We start from the raw sequence: 25,677 nt of genomic DNA, 5'->3' as shown, positions 1-25,677 counted from the left end.
CGTGTCGCCTATTCTAGTGAAGATTTATAAGGAAGCCACTCTTACCTGACATTAAATCCTGAAGAAATTCTTTTCTTTTTCGTCTGATATCGGCATCGAACATGGAAACCTCGTCCTTGTTTCGTGACCAGTTTATGGTGAGGTTGTACAACAACGGTGTTAAAGTACTCGACTCCATCCGTCTGAAGATGTTGCATGGGAGGGGAAAAAATACGTTCATTAGTAATCACACTCGAACACCTTGACAAAACAGTCAAGCATGTATTGAGTTGATATGTATTCATAAGTGTGCATAAAAGGACCTATGCTTAAACAGACAGACGCGCCTGAGAATTCACAATTTTATTATTCTTTCTCTCTTAGGGAGACATTTGTTCTATCTTCCGCTTTTCTTTTGAATTCCCCACCCGCTTAGAGCTTTATTTCAGTCACTTCTCGTGCCTGAATAACAGCAATAAAGTGAACAGAACCCCAGCGGTAAACTCAGTTTTCTAGTTTTATGAAGGGAAGCCATTAACAAATATAATGGTTGAGATCAGTGGAAAGATACCCATTGGCATTTTTGATATTTTCTATTTCATTGATATAATTCACTTCAATTTTTGCAACTTTTCTACTAATCACACTTATTTCAAAATTTTAATTAATATTGTAATTCAATGCAAATCTACTCCGCAGAAACCGGCTTTTCTTTATACTTATCATAAATTCACATTTTAACTCTACAGAAAGTTCGTGCAGTTGAAAAAAGTTGAAAAATGATGAAAAGCGGTTGAAATCATTTTTTCTCAGAAGGCTAAAAATCGTCTTTGAAACTTCATTGGACAAAATGATTACATTTTGGCCAATATGTCTACAGAAGCACAAAAATGTGCAGTGCCAAAATTGCAAAAAAAAAAAAAAAAAAATTAAAAAAAAATAATAATAAATAAATAAAGCAAAGGTAATTGAAAGCGTTAAAAATAAGATAAAAGATATTAAAATATGACGAATGGCATTCGTCAACTCGTTATATATAGAAGCAACGAATTTATGTAAATATAAGACAGAGGCAGCGTTTGTTATGGCTGGATGGTAAGTTAACTAAAACTTGTGCACAATTTGGAAGTCCCGTGGTGTGCATAAATATAAATTATTTGGTTCATTTAAATTTGAAGTCCCTTTGATGATGGGTTTACGATCCTGATAGAAGTTAATAATAATAATAATAATAATTGTGAATTTTCTATAAAAATGTTTTTATGGAATCGGAAAGTTAATAAATTTATTCATTAAAGAAATTATTTATTTCATAAAATTTTATAATTATCAAATCCTATGATACATTTTATCACTTATGTCTAGAATAATATGCGAAAATACCAGCTAAAGATTACAGAATGATGCAATTTTCCTTCCTTACGCTCCTTAGCTTACATGATGATTTAATTCGTTTGTATTTTCGAAACTAGGATAGAAAAATAATTGCAATGTGCCAAAGCATCTGAAAATATTCTGTTGTTATGGAAACAAGTGATATCAGCATATCTGAGAATGGAACAGATGAAACTTGTAATTTGCCTTTTCTGGTTTTCTAACAGAAACAAACTTTAGGGAAACCAGCACGAGGAATCCACGTTTTGATTAACTATAGTTTCCGGTGAAGAAAAAAAAATGAAATATTGAATTATGATTGGCTTCACATTCCTGGTTTTCCATTCATTTCCGTGTTTCATCTTTATATTATCTTGGTTATCTACGTTATTATTTAGCAGCACTAAAAAGACATCTTTTAGTGCTGCAAAAAGACATCTCCAGATAATGAAACGCACTGCCCTTGAGACGGAATATTCTCATCAATAATTCCAAATAATATCCATAATGGCCTGTAATTATACTTGAAGACATGTAGACTCTGAATAGATAAACATTAGAGTAACTTCGTCCGCTCACTACTTTTGATTCGACCTATAATGATGCACCTTAGTTCCTGATTAATTAAGATATTAATGAAACAACAACACCTTAGTAAACTCTATAATTTTCTTCAGGTACTTTATTCAGGACATTAAGAACATAATTCTTGTTTCCAAAATAAGATAAATATGTTTCTTCATGATTAGATATGTAAACAGACCTTTTTTATGTATATCTGAATACATAAACCGATCATTGCTCTAAAAAAATCGAACAAGAAAAGTTTCTTGTTCGACTTTTTTTAGAGTCGAACAAGAATAAACTGCTACAAGAAAACTTTCTCTGAACTGCTAATTACTAATTACCCAAATAATACTCTCAGATAAGAATAATAATTATTAACTCTCGATAAAATTCAAAAGATTGTGTCAAAGGAAAACGGAATAATTTTCCTGGTAAAATTTATTTATTTTCCTGTTCTTCACCAAGATAAATAGCACATAAAGACTAACTGACAATCATTATGCTACCAATCCAACTAAACCTACGTAGGCCCAGGTTACTTTTTTTTTTACAAGAAATTCAGGTTTCGCGTTTTTTCTAAAACAACGCGAAACAAACCAGGAAACATTTCTGCGCAGCTACATAAAGAGCGAGTGAGAAAGAAGAAAAAGTGAGTGAGCGAACGAGAGAGAGAGAGAGAGAGAGAGAGGAATATTCAAACCAGGAAATAATTTTTAGTGATGCGGGATTTGATATTCTTGACATTTCGGTTGTTCCTCAAGACATTTGCCATGCCATGAGAAGAGATTTAAGACGTTCGTGGTTATTTAGTAAATGCACAAGGAAATGCGTGAAACAATAGCCTCATTATATGCCACTACACGCTAACATGCAGATAACATCTCTTTACAAAAATGGATTCGAATTAAGTTATAGCTCACCTTTCCTCTTCTCAAGGTCATATCGCTCACACGTGAGGAAGAGATTACCCACCACGCAATGCTTGTCGAGAATAGAGGGGAGGCTGAAGGGAAAGATACTGTTATGAGTTCCACCTGAAATTGTTAAAACAGACGCGGTGTTTTTCTTATGTTTACTCTCATCATAACGGATTTGGAATGATATTATGGGTCAGGCAACTAAGACCATGATGCTAATCTATTATCCCTTTACCATTCTGCATGTGTTCTCTATTCGGTTGGTCTGTTTGGTGAGAGAGTAACCCCGACACTGCAGCTCATTAGACCGGCTAACCCATCATCACATGATGCAATTGACCTTATTAAATGTTAGTCCTTCTAGAAATCTAGATAGATCGAATTCGAACTCGCATCTTTTTAACTGAAGGGCACTATCATGTCGTTCTCGCTACTGTGCTACGAAATGAGCTCAATATACCGGAATATCGAAGTTGAGTCTCTAAGCCTTATAGACTCTAAGTTGAGTGTATAAGTTTCGAAGTGCTGAGCTGAGATCGGCACTTCGAAAGTAACAGTGAAATCAGTTTGACAGACTGTATCAGTTATTCTCAAACTGTCAACCACACACCCATTCGGAATCCGGCATTCTCGGGAGTATGAAAATAATGTGTGAGAAGGGAGAATATATATTTTAAATTTTCTTTGCAAAAATTTAATTATTTAACCCTTTTATTATTTGTTTTAGAACCTAGTCCGGCATAGCCTCAGCGACACTCCGTCTGTAAAAGATTTTTTTTTTTAAATTTGATTCTAGTCATCAACTAGGAACTTTTTCTCAGTTGTTTGCCGATTCAGGAGTTAGTCAATTTTTGGCAGAGGCAAGTAGGCCTGAAAGAAAAATTGATTTTATTCCTGCGACTCGGCAATTCGAACGGAGAGCGTACATAGAAATAAAGCTCACAGAAATACACACAAAGAAATACACACAAAGAAATACACACAGTCTGAGGATTAGAAAACAAGACATCTTACCCCGCTATTGAAGTGAATTCAACCTCTCAGATGAAGACCATCTGCCTAATGATTACTAAAACATTGAAAATGAAAAGAGAGCATAAAATCGTTTTAAGGAATGAAAAATGAATTAGAAGATTATGTTTTGTTTTCAAAACTGAGTAGAACAACACTGAACAACAGATTCATCATACACCGCACGATGAGTAACATCCCCAGTTTGATGTTAGCTAATTTAACCTATTGTGACTAATTTAACTATTATATGTAAATTCTGTTTCAATTTAACATAAAATAAATTAAAACCTATATGTTGTTATTACGTGTTGTTATACTTTTCCTATATAAATTTTATGCACCATTATGGTTATAACAGAAATAAACCCACTGCCTTTGTCCTCGAGTTATTGAAATTTGAGAAAATCTGTTCTTCAAATTAATATACAACAGCCTTTCAGCAATCCTATAAATCTCAGAGTTGCTCTCTATAACGTCAAGCAGTTAATGTTTTAACTGCTCAACGCTACAGGGTGATTAATAATATTAGTAGTATTACTACTATTAGTAGCATTGCATGTTAATATGATGTAAATTTGTGTACTAGTTAATTTCTCCTATTTCAATGCTGTATGAAATTCACGTGCACATTGAATATGAACCGCATGGAAAAGAGGTAGCACGCACTAAGAGCATACATTAGAGTAATCAGTTGGATTTTGACGTCACATATCAGGTGTAGTGAAAAAATATCATTTTATAGCAATTTCATCCACTAAACGTTAGCTTATTAACGTATTATAATATCTAGCAAAGGAGAGCTGAATCATTTGGGAAGCCTACTCTATATATCGAACGTGGTCATTTTAAAAATACTTCAGGCCTTTACAAGAAGGGTAACGATCTCAGTGGGCGATACAAACCAAACCTACCAAATCAAGACCAACAAACATCCATTCTACCGTGGGATGAGAACCCACAGCAGTCATTGTTGATAGAAGGAGGCATTATCCTCTCGGACTGAAACTATTAAAGATAAGATAATGCAATGAAGACTACAACACCTTCCTTACTGATTTTTTTTCTAAATTTATAATTTTACTCTTGAACAGCATTTAACTCACGATAAATGACGAGCGTTCTTCAATAAAGTAAATGTCGATTTTTTCGTTTAGGAAGATAAGGAAAACTTAATTGCTTTTTGACCATAATTGTCTACAAAAATGGAGGGTAAGCTCTGTTGCGTTTTTCTTATAGCCATGTAAGAAGTGCACGAACGATTATTTCGAAAATAGTAATAATTCTGAATGACTAGCAGTTGTGATTATGAGGATATTCGTCAATAATGTTAATTTGTTGAGCATACTGAACAATTTTTCAAAGGTCAGTGCGATTCCTGAAAATGTAACCTATTATGATTATTTTAATCATTCCTACATACAGAAGCTTAAACATAAGACATACATAAGACGTTTGGAAAACAGAGCCATCATTAATATTTTTTGCTCTAACAGAACAGAACTGTAATTAAATGATATTCAGAAAGAGAGAAAAAAGTGCACGACCACTAGAGGAGAACTGTTCTGCCCAGTTTGGGTAGGATGAAGGAAATGTGAGCTCAGTTAATTTCAAGTTACAAGGCGTTTACCTGTTCTTGTATTATTGTACGTTTCGAGAAAAAAACAGAGCTGAGATGCTTACAAAATTAAATAACTAATAAGCATAGAGAAGAAACACAGGCTCTATGTGAAATAAAGACTCCAATTGTCCTATTTTATAGATCATCGGTGATACTTTTTAAGTAAAGACCTAGATGTACACATTGGAATATACACTACTTGAAAAGAAGTCAACAAGCACTGCACTATAGTGTGAGGAACAAACAGCCATGGCGCCCACCTTAATATCTTTTCGCTGCAATGAATGCAACAATCCCACGAGGCATATATCCATAAACGTGCGACAGCGATCGATAGGAATTTTGGACCATTCTTCCTGTAGACATGTAATGAGATCATGCACTGTTATGGGGTGACGTCTCTTGACCTCGGTTCATTCCACAGATGATCAGTTTGGTTGAGATCAGGGCTCAGGGCTCTGTCGAGGCCAGTCAAGTGTGGTTACGTTCATATCCACAAACCACGCAGTTACAGCAACTGCTTTATTAACAGCGTGCACAGTCCTGCTTAAAGAGACAATGGTCGGTTCTGTACAAACGACATAACGTAGTAAGCATTACATTGTCCATACTGTTCAGATACCTCTCGGAGTTCAATGTTCGTGGCATCGCAACCAGAGGTCCGAGGCCAAACTAGCAAACACAGAACCATGCCATCATACTGCCATCTCCGAATTTTACAGTTCGCCGTTACTCACTCTGGCAAGAGATGATCACCAAGCATCCGCCACACCCACACACGGCCATATGATCGATGATGATATTCGGAAGAATATCATCACAGAATGATATTAGAGTGTAGCGTGATTCATTGCTCCATAGCCACTGAAGAAGCTGCATGTTGGTTCGGATAATGTGTGGCTTGAATATTGCAGTCCTACCAGAGAAACCCATGTTATGAGGCTCGGTTCTAAATGTTTTTGTGCAGATTCGTGTTCCAGGCGATGTCAGGAACTCCACATTCAATGCGTCGGCCGACTGGCTGTTTTTACATATAGCATTCTTCGTAGAATCCTGCGGTCACGTTCTGTAATTGTGGTGAGTTGTCCACTAAGGATAGCACTTGCAGTTGACTCCTTCTGCTTCCATCTTAGTATGGTATCACTGATTGTTGATATGGGATGGTCCAAAACTTATCAACAATGTGCCGACCAGATAGGCATGCAACATGGCATCCTATCACTACGCCTCTTTCAAACTCCGTCTGTCCCTTCTCGCAGCTATTTCACTCGGACACAGTAGTACTGACTTGAAAGCATCATATTCTGAATTTTACACCGGCTAGAAACACATCACTCGTTATACGGCACGATGCACCTTGTCCACAGGGTGTCCGTGGACTTCTTTCCAAACATTATATAAACTTATCAACTAAACAAATTTACTTCCAGAGTGTAAGGGAAAACGTTGTTCGGGGAGTGTCAGCCACAGAAGTAAAATGTTTATAGCTGTTAGTGCTCGAGCAAATGTTGTCCTGAGAAGAAATATCTTGTCAGAATATCATCCACAATAAATTAAGGAGAGATGATTATTTCATTTATTTATTTGCTGGAAACAAAGAGAAATGCATAATGAATAGTAGGATAGAGGTATTATAGGTGGTAGAGATATTTCGTCTCACGGTGCGATACCACTACTCTGCTTCCTGGAGGTGAGAAGTATCTTGCAAAATGCCGATGTTTAATCATTATAGTGGGGCTTTTTGATTATCTAACCATAAGTGCTCGGTGCTAATGTCGATTGCGGTGTTCTTAAAAAATATTATTATGAAAATAAAAACGCTTATCAAGTAAATCATGCTTTAGATTTCATATTTTCATTTTGTGGATTGCACAATAATCACACCGGGTAGCCCAAAACGAACGACTTATGTTGTCACTTAACGTAAGAATACATACAGACAAACGGCACAGTACACAGAAATAGTTACATAAAGCATTAGTATACGAGAGTTGAAACAATAATATATACAACAAACACTCAAACAAGGGGGTGGGGATTGAAGTTTAACGCATGATGAGAAAGTTGTCAGAGTAGCTCATATAATTACTTAGTTTGAAGAACACACTAATAGGCAGACACAGGAAAGTTCTTATTACTCTTCGTAAAGCTTTAATATGGCAAGTCTAAACTACTGGGCATAGTTTTCGGTCACCTAGGTTTCTTGGAGATGAGGAAATGGTCGAGAGGATCCAGAGGCGAGTGAACACGATGGCAAGCGGCCTGTGGAATGCTCTCTATGATTGAGGGCATTCCACAGGTTGCAGAAGTTTGTTGATAAGCAAAAGAGAGCACATATGATAAAAACGTACAGGTTACTGGAAGGATTTTATAGGCCTGATGAAGAGGAAAATTTTCAGCACTAGCATAGTTTTCAAACTAACCTACCACACTCCTGCTCTCTTTTTATCCTTCAAAAGAGAACAGAAGTGTGGTAGGTTAGGACATCATGGGCTAAATAATTTTTCGATTGGAGAATGGAGAATAAGTGAAATATGTTACCAGATACTGTTGTCCGTGCATTATTGGTAAATATGTTGAAGGAAAGATCTCATTAGTATTGTGCGGATAATGCAGGCTTTCTTCGCAAATGGATCTTCAGTCCCAATGCCCGTGCTCTACTACTGCTACTACTACTACTACTAATTTTTTATTATTATTATTATTATTATTATTTATCATTAAATGCGTAATTATAATTATAAGTGAAATTTGTACATTGCTGTTTAACAAAATAAAGAAAGGAAAGCGCATATAATACTCGTATGAAGTATTATAGAACTATGCATGCGATCACTTCCGTCTCAAACAATCAGTAATTTATAAAATTTTAATCTATTTTAAGGTAAATCTATAAAGCTGCAATAATAAAAGAAGCACTGGTAATTTCACAGATTCACAGATAACTTAGAACAATATTAACAAATAAAAAAGCTATTTTGTCAATATATAAGAGAACTTGCAATGTCATGTGTGCTAAAATAAAATAAACGGATCGTAATTGTCTCTTCTTTTATTTTTAATATAATTTTGTCGAACTCTTAATGTATGCTGAAATAAAGCAGGTGTTTATACAAATCCTACCTTTACAGAAGACTGAACTGTCTAAAATGAGGTGAACGTGAGTTATGAAAAATTCTTGATAGTGCTCAGAGAAATGGAGATATTTCATTTCAGAAGTCATTTATTTGAAGTTTTAACCCTTCTTTTTGTGAATGCATGCGGTCTTTTTATTAGACTGTAGACTACTTTATCAAAGGCAGTAAACTGTGTTACGAGTAACGCAGACAATACAATTTAGGTCAGGCCACTCGGTCTGTCTGTTCGTGCACGGAGATTATGACACCATTCCAGGTAAGTCATATATCCATACAGCATAAACTAAGCTTCTGCTTTCTAATTAATGTATGCCGTAATATAGCTCTTATAAGCATGGAAGATGAGTTCTCTAAACCCAGAGTATACATTTCATTAAACGAACATTTAATGGGAAGGAAGCATGTTTAAAAGAACTTTGTTTGTGATGGCTAATGAAACATTCATGAATGTTAATATAATGGAATGTATACTGTGGGTTTAGATATATTCCTATATCTATGGGGATGCCTCTATCCATAGATACATTGCACTATCATTATGTCAAGCATTGAATTATTCTCTGAGTCACTAAGCGTTGGCATGTCTGAAGTTCTTTACAGACCGTACAATAACTATCCTTGTTAAATGATGTTCATAAAACCATCATTCCTCCTCTATTTTCCTCCCCTATGGTGGCTATTCAAATCTAATGAGCGATTCCAAAATAATGCAAAAGATCTTACTTGATGATTAAACAGCATATTTATTAATTTTGAAATAAATATTAATCCTGAAAGGAGAATTATCGATTAGATTGAATTGAAAATATCTTACTTAAAAATTTAACAACTTGAATAACATGAGTTTTCTTTTTCTTTTGCTTAGGGCCTGCCTGAACTCATCTTATATGTGAGCAAACTGTTTGCATTTCAACGGCAGCAAACTATACTGTACCCAAAATCTTCCGTACTCCAATTTTTCAAAAACTTTCCCAACAGGTGAGAAGTAACAACCACTCTCTTAAATATTCCCCAAGAAATTTCCACGCGAAATAGTCACAGCACGTGTTCAAATACAGCTTTGTTAATCACCAGAATAAACAACTACTACGAAAATTCGTCATCTTAAAGTTCTTTATCAAGATAACAAAGGAAAGGTTCAGTATTGGGAACAAAACAAAATACATTTCAGATGAATTTTTCATTCTCAGATTGCTTCCAGATCCTGTCGTTATTAATAGCGTCTCTCTGGGGTTTGAGTTTGGTTTGAGTTATTTGCTGAAGCAACGAAGACGTCGTCTGTTAATTGAGTGAGTTCTGTGTAGTTTGCCTGAAGTTTTGTCCAGTTTGGAATTTCCATCAGGGGTGGAAATTCCAAACTGGACAAAACTTAACTCCTCCACTTCTTCTGTTTGAGATTAGTTAACACATCGTCATAAGCCCGTATAAAGTTTGCTGTCGCCATCGACAAGATTCGAACCGTTTCTTTCCAACAGAACGGTAAAATATGCGATCTCATATCAATTAGATTTAATTGTTACTCAAATAGTTAAATCTACTTCATAGTCTTCCCTTTGTTGATTGTATTTCTAAAAGCCATTTATTGTTACTTCAGTACCTTTAAAATCATAATGTTCACAATATGTAAAGTACATGAAACTAAATTTTGAGTATATTTAAAAGACAAATGAAACACTGGGAAAGTTAACACTAAAATATTGTTACTTACGACATCAGTGCTCATTGTGTTACACGCCAGCAAAGGAAGAATGTAGGACACTTTGGAACCGGCATGTTCGTATTCTGACAAGCAGGTTGAGTTTTTAGACAGCCCCTGGGGATAAATCATTCCATTGAAGTCAAGCCCGGTGGACACTGTGACCATTATGTTGTCGCTGTTGCATTCAATATCCACATCCGACAAGGGAAGTGACACTAGAAAAATCAGAACATCTAATTTATTTATTAGTAAAGATCGTGCTTGTAGCTACATTCATCTAGTGAGATGCTTTCAAGTAATAAATTAATATATTTACTTTATAGTTTACAATTTAAACCATCCCAAATAATTAATTCGTCCATTTTCATGATTTCACTGGAGAATTTTCATTCATTACTCTGGTTTAAAAAGCAGGCGATTCTCAATAAGCTTATGAAAGATGTATTGTTATCTGAAGACGAAATACGTACAGGTCTATTACAAGAAGAATTCACAGCGTTAGAGTAAGCTGGCGTTATAACGATTACTTATTATAGGTAATTTTCAATTCTCCAGTTGAGCTAACGCAAAGAGCAAATCGAAAGGGCAGTTATAAACAAATTGAAACAACAGTATAAATGGTAAAAGGTAGATGAAACAAATATATTCTCTTTTAAAAAGTCGAGGAGTAATGACAGCAATAAAAGCTCAATAATAGTTTCAATCTGATGATTAAGAATTTATTCGAAATGTAGGACTGCCGAGCTTGTTAGCTCAGTAGATAGTCTATCCCCCTCCAACTAGCAGGCTGTGAGTTAGTGGGTATGGATGTTTATTTCATCTCTCCTTAAGTGTTAGACAAAATTCATCGCCTGGTATGAGACGATCAGTTTGTTTTTGGAAGGCTTGTAAAGTCTTGAAGTGATTTGAAATAGCTTCAAGGTTTGGTTGCTTGAGCAGAGTTTCTTGATTATCTGATCCTTAGTCCATCCACAGTAATAACACTAATTTACGAATAAATTTCATGGTTTAGAATAAATTTGAGGGATACGATGCACATTAAAACAGATGATGAAGTGCAATTAAAGAATAACATAATTTATTAAAAGCGCAAGATTAGTAAGCAAAGCTAGCGAATTCAACACATTTCAAGGCCTTATTAAGGACATAATAAGACATTTTTGTCGAAAAATGTGATCTTAAGCCAAAGACAAGTTAGGCAACAGCAAGCCGTTAAACATGAAGTTTCTGTGTTTGTCGTTGCATCATAAATCCACAGTTACATCATAGCCAGTGATGCAACTGTGGATCTAATTCTGCTGAATCAATTGAGAAAGCGGTTGGCAAAATTTGAACGTGTGTCACAGGAACGGCTGGGAAGGGCTAAGAAAGTGATGCATTTAGACAAAGGTGCATCAAAATTTCTCGTGAGGATAGATTATTTAGACATGATTATTTCTTTCTTTGAAAGAACGTGGGCTTCGAATCCGCGTACGATGCAGATTCTTTAAAACGTTTTTATTTGTTTATTTATTTAGTTATTTAATTATTAAATAGGTGAGTAATGTCAATTTGAATGTCAAATCAAATTAGTGTCAATCTTTCTCCGGGAAACTCGGTTTGTTCACTTTGCAAGCAGAGTGAACAAACCGAACAAACCGTAAATGAACTCACCTTACTGGTTACTCTGCAACCAGTAAGGTGAGTTCATTCACTCTTTGTACAAAAATATACATACGGACATAAGTCCAATTCCTTATCCTGTTAAAATAATATGATTTCGGGATCCAACGATACTTGGCCATCTTGGGCCTTAAAGGTCAGTAAGGTCAGTGATTGTTGCTTAATGATGAAAGAGAAACCCACCTCTGCACATCAGGTTTCACTGGTTTGCTGGCGTCATATGCCTTAAGGGTCTGTAAAGTACGAGTGATTGATTATTTTAGGAAATGAGTAGATTAACTCTGTGCCGAACCTTTAATTAGGTCTAGCACAGAGCCCTAGTTATTAAGCTAACCTCTTGTGGGCTACCTTCGAACTTTTTATAAGTTTTATTTACCAATTTCGTCTCTCTGGAAGTTCATTACATGAAATGGTAGATGGTTTCCTCTCTCTCTCTCTCTCTCTCTCTCTCTCTCTCTCTCTCTCTCTCTCTCACTCACTCACTCACTCACTCACTCTCTCTTGTTTGTCTTTACTTTCATGATCATTCCGATACTATTCATAATTTTGCTGATTACGGTGTACTTCATCCTGCTTTATTTGATAATTTTCGTCGTACCCAAATAATTCAAACATACATGAATCTTTATGTACGACTCCTATTATAACAGTCCCTTTGTTATTGAAATTTATATTACCTTTCTTTCTATTTCCTAGCAGTGAAAATGCTGAATGTGTTCTATTCAAGGAATGTTTAGTCAAGGAACTGTTATCTAACTTTTGAGCCCTTCAAGTTAAATATAATTTGATAAAGAAGGAATCTGCCTACATCTCTATATCAAAACGTGCGCAGGAACAATGTAGTGAGCCCCGCCTATATCTTTGATTACCCAGTGTGTGTGTGTGTGGGGGGGGGGATGATTGGGGCAATGTATTTACACTGACACTGCAGGGTTGTTCTAAAGCTTCACAATGGTGCGCTCCAATAAGCTGAAAGCAGAAGATTCGACAATATCTCCATAAAATCAGGCTCAGTGCAGTTGTCTCCTTCTGTTTGTGGAGGACTTACAAACACTCAGCAGTGACCATTCGGACCAAAGGGGACCCAACTATGCATTAGCAGGGCTAGAAATTTCCGCGGTAACTAAGTTTCTACACTTAGTTGGCTTCGCATTAGGAACACCCACCTAATAAAGCGTTGGTCCACCTCTCTGTGCAATCATGGCTCCAGTTCACGCTTATTCCGTGGATAAGGATCAGTAGTTCTACCGCTCCATTCCAGAATATCCCACACATGTTCAATTGGATTACAGTTAGGAGAATTGAGGACCAAGACAATGAGGCAAATTCTTTGTCATGTTCCTCCAGCTATTCGGTAGTTGTAACAGTTCGATGACAAAGTACGTTGTCCTTTTGAAAGATCGCATTGTGGTCGGTGTAGACCTCCTGCAGATATAGATGGAGATGGTCGGATAACAGGTTCTTTTTGTGTTCATGGGATGATAACCAACAGTGTGCCAGGAAAAAGCACCCCAGACCATATCAACACCAGCTTCTTGAACCCCAACAGTGCAACTAGTTGACAGGGCTTGATGCTGATTATTATTATTATTATTATTATTATTATTATTACCGTTGCAATTATACAAATTATACAATTATACAAATCGCAGCCGTAAAACATGCGAAATACATTAATCTTTATATAGATTGCCACCTAAAATTGAAAAAAAAAACACATAGAATACCTATATACTAAACTTCGCATCATTGCAGCAAAGCTCTTCCAAGTAATAGGCATGATTCCATCTAACCACCGCAAAACAAATTCATATATAGGGTATTCACGAATCGCAATCAGGTACTGTATAACAGTCTACACAAACGCATCAAATAGTCATTTAACGAAATTAGAAACCTTAAGTAGGAAAATTGTTTCAACAATTGATTCGGAGGCCTCATATATAACAGAAATAACCGAACCGATTATGGCGATACAGAAAATCCTGAGCATTAAAAAGCTGACACACTACATAATGTTTCCAAGAACACCCATCATAACAACAGAGACACATAACACGACCCGCCATAACTCTTTACACCCCTAAACCCTTCAACAACTGATAGTTCATTCGGCATTGAGATTACATCTCACACCCACACTACTCAACAATCTACTACAAAATTTAAAACACATAGACAATTATAGAGATTTAAACACGAACTAAGGAAGCTATACCAACACAGTTAATAGAATATTGACACCTATATATACGCTTCACAAATCAAAAGCCCATTCCATCCATAAAAAGTACCAAACAACGTAAATAGTGAAGGCTAATCCCACTCTCTTCATAAAAGTTAACTGCAACTTCAAAGTAGGTGGGATTAGTCCGCCTCAGCATGCCTTAATCAACTAATCCTCATAATCACCATTATCATAGTTATTAATATTGCTATTTTTTCACTAATACTGAACCCTGAACTATTCGAACAGATTGCAATGTGTTACCCATATAACTGTAAATACCCTGAAAGATGATAATAATCTCTCTGTGAAATGTATATTTATATAAAAAAGTGAATATATTCAGAATTGTACACTTATTTCCTATAGAGAGGAAATAATGTAAATACATCTTAGTTGTATATATAACCTACAATGAATGCATGATGCTGATGATAAAGATATTGGGTTTTCATAAGCAATATGAATACAACAAGTACTTGCTTGCACATATATGCGACGTACAGGTATATATTGTAATAATACGTATGAATTACGAAGGTTAAATTTTTTAAAATGCTATTAATACTATTAATAATAATTGCGTGTATTAATTTACTTAGCAATGAAATTTTCGTATCATGGTGTTAACAAAGTGTAACTATTTTCTCGAAGATCAATAAGAGTATTACTGTTATTGTTATTAAAAGCTTATAATTTTATAAGCTTTTAATAACATTAAAAGAATAAAAATATTAAAATTATTTCCGATTTTTTTAAAAAATGCACTGTGATAAAGTGAAATGGATACATTCAGCATTCCCTGCTTCCAAAAAAAAAAAAAAAAAAAAAAAAAAAAAGAAATTCCAAATGTAAATTTTGAATTAAAATAAACTGCAAATTGAAATATAAATGTAAATGGCAAAATGCAGGGATAACTCTATAACTGTTATAATGTAAAGCTTGTAAATTGTTCTTGTTATGGTTTCTATCAATTTTAACAAGAATTATAATATTATATTGTCCTAATCATAGCAATAATAATAACTTGTGACAAAAGGTACACTACAGTCATGAAATTTCTTTGAAAGATAATAAACTGTTGATATATATATATATATATATATATATATATATATATATATATATATATATTATTATTATTATTATTTAGTTTCCGAAGTTAGATATAGATTAACTTTCATTGAACGATGAAAAGAAAGTCAGCATGAAATTTCAATGGGAACGGATGAAAATAAAAAATCATCCACTCTGCATGCAAAAGATGAAATTATCAAAAGAGGAGAAAAAAAAAACACGGAATGGGTGGTTTCTAAGAAATTCTATAAAATAAATGGAATAAAATCCCTTGGAAATAGTTCCAGTTTCGTCAAACCATTTTGTGGTAGATGGCAAGAAAATCTGTTGAATTATTCACGAAAGTGTATCCTGGATTTCGAAAACAAATAAACAAACAAAAAACACGAGCTTTTCGACAGTGGAAAAAAACTGACTTGCTGTCCGTATTATTCAAAAGAATCAGGTGAAAGAAAACAAGTCACGTATTCAATGTTGTATGGAAAAAGAAAATTATTCCCAAAGACTTTGAAGTAGTTATAATAATCCTTATGTTTAAGAAAGGAGACAACCGCAAATGTGAAAACTATAGAGGAATTTCGCTTTTAAGCGTTCCAGGAAAATTATATACCCGCATTTTAGAAGCGAGGCTTAGGAATCAAATAGAGGACACACTGGATGAAATGCAATACGGCTTTCGAAAAGATAGAAGCACACAGGATCTTATCTTCAGTCTTAGACAAATATCAGAGAAAACATTGGAATATGGAAAAGAACTACATTCATGTTTTATAGATTTTGAAAAGGCATTTCGCTGAGTTCCCAGACACTTAATATGGCAAACATTAAAGAAAAACAAGATACAAGATAACTTAATAGCAGCCATACAAAGCCTCTACAAAAGTAATAGAAATTATGTAAGAACCTGTAATAATAGATCAAAAGAATTTGAACAAATGTAGGAGTGAGGCAAGGCTGCATCCTCAGCCCTCTTCTCTTCATCGTAGTAATGGATGAAATTTTAAAGGCATGCCAAACAAAAACAAAAAAGTTCCACTTAGGAACTATAAGTGGAACTATATATAACTATAAGGAACTATATTTCCACTTAGGAAACTGAAAGAAACCAGGGTTTCACATATGGCTTTTGCAGATGATGTAGTGATTCTAGCAAATACAGCTGAAGATCTGCAGTACAATATCAACATTTGGTATGAAGAAGCAAAGAAAAGGAATATGACCATAAATATAAACAAAACTAAAACAATGATCATATCTAGAAACCAACAAAAACACATAATAAAAATAGAGAATCACCAACTGGAACAAGTCCACTCCTTTAAATACTTGGGAAATATATACAAGAAGATGGTAGACTAGACACAGAAATTAATAACAGGATAAGAGGGGGAACAAAGCTATTCTATGCAATGAAAGGCCCATTCCTAGATAAGAAAGAAGTCACCCAAAATACCAAAATGGCAGTGTACCGTTCAGTGTTTCTACCAACATTAACATACAGTTGTGAGTCTTGGTGTTTAACAACAGGAAAAACAAATAAACTACAAACAACTGAAATGAAATATCTCAGGAAAGTGGCACAAAAAACAAGACTAGACCGAATAAGAAATCAAACCATAAGAGACAGCCTTCAAGTTGCACCTCTGAATCAATTCATGGCACAAGCCCAAGAAGAAGAAGAAGAAAACAAGTGCCTTTGCTGAAGCTATTGGTCGCACCTTCTTTACATCTCAGCGCCTGTCTTTCTTCTTTTGAAAGTGTTGTCCTAAAATACGAGCACCAAACGAATTAACAAAAATACTACGAATAAACCAGTAACGCTTAAAAAAAAACAACAACATATAATTCGCACTTGATTATTTCTTTATTGGGTTCGATTGCTTTATATTTTATTATATTTTTTTCAAAAGAGCAACTTTCTTTTAGAATAAAATATCCATCTTATATCTGTTTATAACAGTATTTGTTGTATCGACAAAAGATTAGACCTGGGCTATCGAACCTTAACTATTCCGAGGGCCGCATTAAAAAAAAAAAAAAAGATTCAGCCGAGGGTCGCATCACAATGCGTATCTAGTAATTTAGTGATCAGAAGCGACACAACCTCGATAACTGAGCAAACGAACAACATTAGTGCACTAATGGCGCACTCACGTTCGTTGTGAACGCCCGGAGCATGCGCGTTGGAACAAAACAGTCTAAGAACGCTTCTTTGACGCATCTAATACTTGTAAAAAAAGTGGGTATATAGTGATGCAAAAACACCAAATAAAATTACCAACATTGAGATTATTGATTAGTGATAGAATTGAAATATCTAATGCACATTTGATTTAAATTGTTATTTTATTTTTTCGCTCGTGAAAATCAAAACCCACAGGCGGGCGGCACAAAATCTCACCGCGAGCCGTGTTTTGGACAGAACTGGATTAGACAACGGTAAAAGATGATATGAGGAAATTAGATTTTTTTTCGTCTTCTCTTACAAAAATGTTGTGCACATCTTAAGTAATACGGAAATTCTCGAATTTCTCTTAAAAACTTCCTTCACTGTAAGATACATGCGACAAAAAATGCTACTGACAAAATGGAATTTATTTATTTATTTACTTTTTTTTTCCTAATTGGACATGCGATGCATGTGAACAGGAAGTGTATAAAAGCAGGTATCATTCTCATAAGAAACATCGGAGGAAAAAGAAGTCTCTCTCTCTCTCTCTCTTGAAGTAGTATGATGACACACTTTGACAACACACACTTCGAACAAAGTAACAGAATTTCCGTTAGCAGATCGAGATTCAAAGTAATCGTTTGTAAGCTTTCTCCTGACAAGCGGAAGCGAACGAGGATAAACTTTTCGCCTCCACTTGAACTTTCACTGCCCGTTTGCACAACTTCCGTAAACATCACCGCTTGCCGTATACGATGAAGCAATGCTGACCTGATCCAAAAGGTCAGTTCATTGACTTTTCGTGATTAGTCGAACGGGTTCTGAAATGTCCTTCGATTAGCTCTCTCTCTCTCTCTCTCTCTCTCTCTCTCTCTCTCTCTCTCCCCTTCAACTTTCGCTAGGTGTCAGTTAATACTGCCTGGTGGATTTAGCCAATTAAATCAGATGAAGCGAGCATCCGTAGAATTTTACGAGTTCAGATGAATTTAGCGTTCCCGTTTCGAAAGGGAAGTCGTGCGAGGTGAAACAGTAAAGTACAACATTAGCCTTCCGCCACACGTTCCGTGTAACTTCTTCGCTTCACATTAACAATTTTCTCCTTTGTCGCCGTTTGTGTTCCAGTGCATACAAAATCAATTTTAATACTGCAAGGTCATTTCCGGAACCTATCCGTAAACTTAGGATGGGCGTACCATGTTCGCCCGCTTATCGCCCATCATTAACGAGACTACGGAACACCCGACGTGTTTGAATGGAATCGATTCCGTACAAGAATTTGAATCTCTTCAAACTGTTTGGACTGAAACTGAGAGACGTTTATGACATGCCTTGCTTTATTTTCATGCAAATTTTCTTCGAGAGACGTGTGAAGTGTGAGATCTAAAGGATGAATTCTTCCAGTTCTCTCACTACGACTTTTGCATATTTGCATAATTTTTGTACAAATGCTTGCATAGTTTCGACTATGCACATATCTTCCTTCACCCACGTACACCTATATCTCGAAAGGCGACACTGCCTTGTAATGTCACCTTTTGCTGTTATATATATATTTAATAACTTTCCTTTTTTTCGGGTAAATTTAACAGCACATGATTAGGTGTATGTTGGTTTGTGATCAAGAAACATTTCTAAAACACATGCAGTGCATTTTATATAATAACATATAAAATTAAAATTTTATATTTTAAACTGATTGATAGATTTTTCATCGAAGTGGGAATAAAATTGAAGGTGCTAAGTTCAAACCAGTGAAACAACATCACGAAAATGCGAATATAAATCATCACATCCTGCACCCTCACTCGATCTCAGTAGAGGAATTTGAACGATGCATATACCTTGGACAGCATTAGAAAAAATGCAAATTAAAGTTCTGTTAGGGGAATTTTGAAAAATTTCAATAATTCCACCAGGAAACTATTCTAGCAACCATTACATAGATAATTATAATATCCATTAGACAATACGAGGGTGGGCTGAAAAGTTCTCGGCCTAACAATGAAAAAATGAATTTATAATTTCAAAATTATTTTTATTTTTCAACATAATCTCCCTTTCGACTAATACATTTATTCCAGCGATGCTCCATCGCCATTATCCCGTCCCTGTAGTGGTTCTTAGTGAGATCTGCAAAATACTCCTCTAGAGCTGCAATCACCTCTTGATTCGAAGAAAAACGCTGACCAGCGAGGAAGAGTTTTAGTTTTGGGAAGAGACAGAAATCAGAGGGAGCCAAATTTGTGGAATAGAATGGATGTTACAACAATTCAAAGTGCAAATCCCTTAATTTTCCCATTGCCAAAACACCTTTGGGTGGAAGTGCATTTTCCTCATGAAAGATGATTTTTATTCTTCTACAAACTGGTTCTTTTCTCACGAATTTTTCGTCTAATCTGGTTAAAAGATTGGAATAATATTCCCCGGTTATTGTTTCATCCTTTTCAAGATAGGAATGCCTTTAGCATCCCAAAACAGCGATGCCATAACTTTTCCTGCTGATAGAATCGAATTTGTCTTCTTCGGCGCTGAACAACCGGCTTTTTTCCACTGTTTTGACTGCTGTTTGGATTCTGGTGTGTAATGGTGAATCCATGTCTCATCCATAGTAATAAATCGACGCACAAAATCAGTTTTATTCTTGTTAAAACGCCCCGAGCACTGTTCATAGATTTTCATGCGAGGCTTTTTTGATCTGCTGTGAGCAAATGCGTCACCCATCTTGCTCAAAGCTTTTTCATTTGCAATTTTCATGCAAAATATATCCCATACGTTCTTTTGAAAACCTTCTACAAAAGATGTAGGGATGTGATGACATCTTCATTTCACTTATTATACACAATCTTATCAAAATATTCGGAAACCCCCTTCGTAGTAGTGGATATGTCTATATACATCACAATCATGGCTTATACACGACTGGATACTTCCTTGTATACTAAAATGCAAGGAAGCAGACGACATTTCAGTCTCAATTAAAATTTACAGTAAAATGAGCCACACCGAAGAGCTCAGTGACTTTCGATGTGACTCTATCACAGGATGTCACCTTTGCGACAACACGGTTTGGGAAATTTCTGCCTGTTGCGGCTGTCCAGGGATGTTACTGAAGTGATCATGTTATTATTAAGTGATGTTATCATGAAGTAGTAATGCATAGAAGCAACAACAGCGCAATCGCGATCTGGAAGGTAAAATAAAATTACAGAGCGGGATTGTCAAGTACTGAAGCACATGGCGCGAAAATTTCGACAATGCTCAGTTGAAATATTAGTTGCCGAGTTCCAAAATGCCTTTTTAAGCAACGTCAGCACCATAACTGTTCGTCAGGAGCTAAAGAACATAGGTTTCTATGGATACGCAACAGCACACAAGCCTAAAACCAGCAAGAGCAACGCCAAGCGTCGGGTGGAATGGTGTAACTCTTGCTGTCATTGAACTCTGGATTAATGGAAAAGCGTTCTATGGAGTGATGGTGAAGCGTGGCGAATCACGCTTCACCATCTCGCAATCCAGCGGACGAGTTTGGACTTGGCGGATGAGAGAAAAACGCTACCTATCTGAATGTGTCGTGCAAATGTGAAGTTGGGTGGAAGAGGCATCTTGGTCTAGGGCTGTTATTTCGTGGTTCAAACTAAGCTTCCAGTAACGGGGAATGGTAACGTTGCAGCATGCAGCCAATAACGACTTTCTAGGCAATTATGTGCGTCATAATTAAGTGAAGACCTTCTCCTGTATTAAGATAATATTGTTCCCGTCCATAAACCGAAGTCTGAGCAGGAATGGTTTGATGAGATTGGTGTCGAAGAACTTGGCTTGTCTGCATAGAGTCCTGATCTCAACCTTATCGAATACCTGTAGGATAAATTGTAACGCCGATTGAGAGCCAGGCGATTCACTCAACATCAGCGACTCACCTCACTAGTGCTTTTCTGGAAGAATGGAAGAAAATTAACCCATTATCGTACCCGGGTCTGTTGGAAAGCAAAAAGACTAAAGGCTGTTATAGCAGCAAAAGATGGACCAACTCGATATTAATGCCTTTCATAGTATAGCGAGAACTGGGATGAGCTGATGTCCGAATATTTTTATCACATAGTGTATGCTGCAATCTTGTCTAAAAGTCTAACAGAAAATCTATGAAGGAGTTGGAAATAATGCTTAAAGAATAAATAAATTTACTTTATTTGACACGTACAGAAACTTTATAATCTGAAAACTTAAAATATAACTTTTAACTATGTGTTTTAACTATTCTCCCGAATCAATAATTATCAGTTTTGAATGCATTAATATCTTTATTGTTCACATTTAATTAGCAAAGGCAAGAAGAGTATTGCTTGTGGAATGAAGGAATTTAATTCTTAAAATTAGAACATGAAAGATCTTTTAGAAAATAACTCCGGTAGTTCTCCGTTGAATTTTTGAATCTAGCAGTCATGCTTCCCAATCAGAATTTAAAATGGAGCAATAGTGATTTTAATAACACTTAGTTGGATGTCCAGTGACAGACATCCAACTGAGAAAGGTTGTCTGCTTTCATTGGTGTGAAAATATAGATATAATTGGCTGACGCTTTCTCACAATTTTCATCCACATCTTAAATTTTCAAAATCGTGAAATTTTACGATATATTTGCCATATTATTCATGTATTTTCGCGTTTTTCATCACTGATATCAAATGGTGTCAGTCAAGTATTTGTATAAATTTGAAAGATTTAAAGAAAGCCATAACCAAAATCCAAAGCAAAAAGCTGAATTTTGTTATGAGCTCAGAAAGCCAATCGACCCGACGCATTGCAGAAACAGTATTTGACTCGAAACAGGAATATTGGTCATGTCCTCTGTGAAACTAGGCAGTTTTCTTTATTACAAGTACTGTGTGATCAAAATGAAAACATAATACACGATAAGGAATTTAAATAATCTCTCAAGCGTGACAAAGTTGCTCTACATTATTTAGATAATACGTAAACATTGCTATAGTTTAAAGTGAGGTATTATGACATCATTCCTGAGAAGCCGGGCATTGCAAAATGCGCTATATATTTATTATTGGTTTGTTTCTTGCAACTGAATAATATTTACTAACTTTAAATGGCGGGAAGCATCGTTCTTCCTACAAATATATGAACTAGTAAGACAAGAGTAATATTATGCTTTATCGCTTTGGAAGTGTTCTTGTTGTATGGAATTATGAAAACAAACGCTATGAGACCAGCTGTGAAATTACAATTCACAGACTCGCAGAAAGAATATATAAAGTCAGTACTCTGTTTATTCCGTTAATGTATCACGCGTAACGGTTGTTTGTAGAAAAGCACTGAGCTGTTAACCCTCCCTCGGCTACAGAGAAATTGAGAGAGAGAGAGAGAGAGAGAGAGAGAGAGAGGACAGTCACCGATTCATGTAAAGATGACCGACATCTGTGAAGAAAAAAATAATAAGAACGGAAGTTAGGTATACCGAATGGATAGCCTGTCTTAGAAGAATAGGTTAAAGCGGGGCTGGGCGGGCGGGATGATGTGACTGTTAAGAGAGACAGGAAGTAGGCTAACGATAAGAAATTGACTTAGGTGATGACTGTGAAAGCTTTTAACCTTCTCCACGTGTATGACACCAGCAAAACCTGTTTAATGTTTCAGATCCCATTCAAACGAAATACTCTCTAAAATAATGGGCCTGCCTGGGTCAAGTGTAAGGTAGCATCGCTTTCTCGATAGGGTGGAATATCCCTTGTCGTGTTTAAGCCTCATTATATCCTAAAATAGCCGAGTAAATGCAAAACACACACAGAAATTCTTCAAAGTTTACAGAGCATGAAGAAATGTGTGCCGTCTTAAACACAGACATATAAATGGCATTTTAAGTAAACATCGTTAGCTCTTCAACTTTGACCCAGTTTTATCGGCTTCACAGGGTGTCTCTCTACATCCACAGTTGTTAGTTCAATGTAACACAGATTTGTATCAACATCGGTCGTAGGAGGGAAAAAAAAACACCTTTTCATTTGCATCACTGTATGACACTTTTAGAACTATTTAAAATTCCAATTTCAGATTCTTAGTACTTCTGTGTTGATCGTTCTATCAGATCAGTAATTATGCTGAAAAGAATCCTACTTACTTAGCTGTGATAGGCCATTGAGTCTGACAAGTAATGGAAAGTTGAATGTCGAAACCGGTCTGGGTAGTGGCCCTTTCCTTTAATGCATAGCATCATACATCTCCACAAGAGGATGTGCTTTCCATTAGGGGAGATACTAAGGGAAAGTGATGAAATCTTACTCCACCTTTACCACGAGTTTGCCTCAGACCTGAACTATGTTTAGATGCAAACTTGACTTACTTGTCTGTTTGCTTACTAGGGAAAAAGGATTAAAACCAAGTTTATAAATTTGCTTGGTATCTTTAACGTATAGTATACCCAAGGTAAAAAAACTTTCTACATCTTTCTCTCATCCTGAGATTTTTATTTAATAAGTTCAAAACAACTCATGGAAACTTGTATAGGTAAAATCTATAAGCTCTGCATTACTTCAACCTCGACATCTCTAGGTCTGGCTTGCCCACTGATGAGACCTCAACTAAGGTTGAAGCGGTTTGGGTATGGCTCCGAGAGGCTCTGCTTGGGATAGGTTTTTGCCTGTCTCTGAGTGGGGCCACCGCTGAGATTATGGCTTTGCTTGGTGGCGGGGTGAGCCTGTCACTGGGTGGAACAACGCTGAGTTGGGCGATCTTTCAGGATCGTCTTATTTTTAGAGCCCGCTTCACCTATACAAAGGTCGAAACCGGTTGGAAGCTTGGGTGATGAATGACAATGCTGTAACCCATGAAGTTTTAACTGAGGCACGGCTGTTGCTGTTACCCCTCAGATGAGATATGAGCAAATGAGCGGCTCTGCTCGGTGGTGGGGTGAGTCTGGCACGGTATAGAGCCAACCGGTTCTGAGAGTTATTTTCAGTGGCAGGGTGAGCCTGTTACTGAGGGGAACAACGCTGAGTTTTTGGAGTTTGACCTGTACTTGAACATTCAATAAAGGTCGAAACCGGTCTCAGTAGCGGCCCTTTCCTTTAATGCGTAGCATCATACATCTCCGCAAGAGGAGATACTAAGGGAAAGTGATCAGATCTTACTCCACCTTTACCACGAATTGCCTATATTCAGGCGCAAACTTGACTCACTTGTCTGTTTGATTACTTGGAAAAAGGGTTAAAACCAAGTTTATAAATTTTCTTGGTATCTTAAACACACACACACACACACACACACACACACACACACACACACACACACACACACACACACACACACACACACACACACACACACACACACACACACACACACACACACACACACACACACACACACACACACACACACACACACGTATATATATTAGTTTAAATGACTATATACCGAGAATGAAAAACAACAGGTTTAATATTAAGATACAACTAATTTCGTTGAGTGATTCGACTTCTTCAGGTATCGCAGGCAAAGAATTATACAAAAAATGACAGAGACATGTTAAAATTACATCAACAGATCTAGTATAAAAGACAATAGTACATTTAAAAACAGGAATGCGAGCTTGAGTTCCAATTCAAGTTGACTACGTTCTCCCTTCCCCAAGGTACTATTAATCAAAACCTTCCATCGGTGGGGATAACATAAAAGCAGTATACATTTTTCTTAATTACTTATTGGAGTTTTTCCAAAGAAAAATTTTTCCGCTATCTGCCATTTTTACTGAAGAGAACTAAAGTAGCTTGAAAGGTAGTGTTCGATCTCTAGTGCTGCTTTTCGGGTAATCTAACACTTACAGTGCTGATGTGCTAGACGGATCACCATCTTTTGTCACTTCATGAGGTTATATTTAATTTAAAAAAAATAAAAATAAAAATAAAACAATTGTTTAACACACGCCGAATTATATCCCGTACGATTGGTAATTATATTAATTTTAACTTTTTAAGATGCACTTCTAGAACATCCGTAACTCAGTTGGTTTAGACGAGCCATTTGGTTGGAAAGACCTGGGTTTGAATCCCTTCTATGACGTGAAGAACATTTATTAGATGTTTTCGATCGAATGGTAAGTTACCGGTCTCATACAGAAATGGGGGATTTTTCTTCAGTTAACTCGGGCTTTTCGTACCTCAAAACAGGCAAACCGGTCGGAAAACACACTCAATATACGGACACAGAGTATGGGTCTACGCTTAAATGA

The 25,677-nt window shown here is 36.0% G+C and overlaps 1 protein-coding gene across 2 annotated transcripts in view; it reads right to left on the bottom strand.

The window, feature by feature from the left end:
• LOC150108823 (cuticlin-4-like) overlaps nt 1-25,677 on the bottom strand; it is a 75,057-nt gene that overhangs the window by 16,586 nt on the left and 32,794 nt on the right. The window contains exons 3-4 of one of the 2 annotated variants that reach the window (XM_090403555.1): nt 10,315-10,520; nt 46-182 (exon numbers count right to left, since the gene is read on the bottom strand). In XM_090403555.1, the coding sequence (XP_090259681.1) occupies nt 46-182; nt 10,315-10,520 (343 nt within the window). Of the gene's footprint in view, nt 1-45; nt 183-10,314; nt 10,539-25,677 lie in introns of both variants that reach the window. The other variant, XM_090403545.1, reaches the window with a different exon arrangement.

Source organism: Typopeltis vanoorti, chromosome 2 (assembly GCF_054136105.1).
Source record: "Typopeltis vanoorti isolate ZY-2024b chromosome 2, IOZ_Tvanoo_1.0, whole genome shotgun sequence".
In the NCBI taxonomy this organism is placed as follows: domain Eukaryota; kingdom Metazoa; phylum Arthropoda; class Arachnida; order Uropygi; family Thelyphonidae; genus Typopeltis; species Typopeltis vanoorti.
This window is presented reverse-complemented; position numbering and strand designations above follow the sequence as displayed.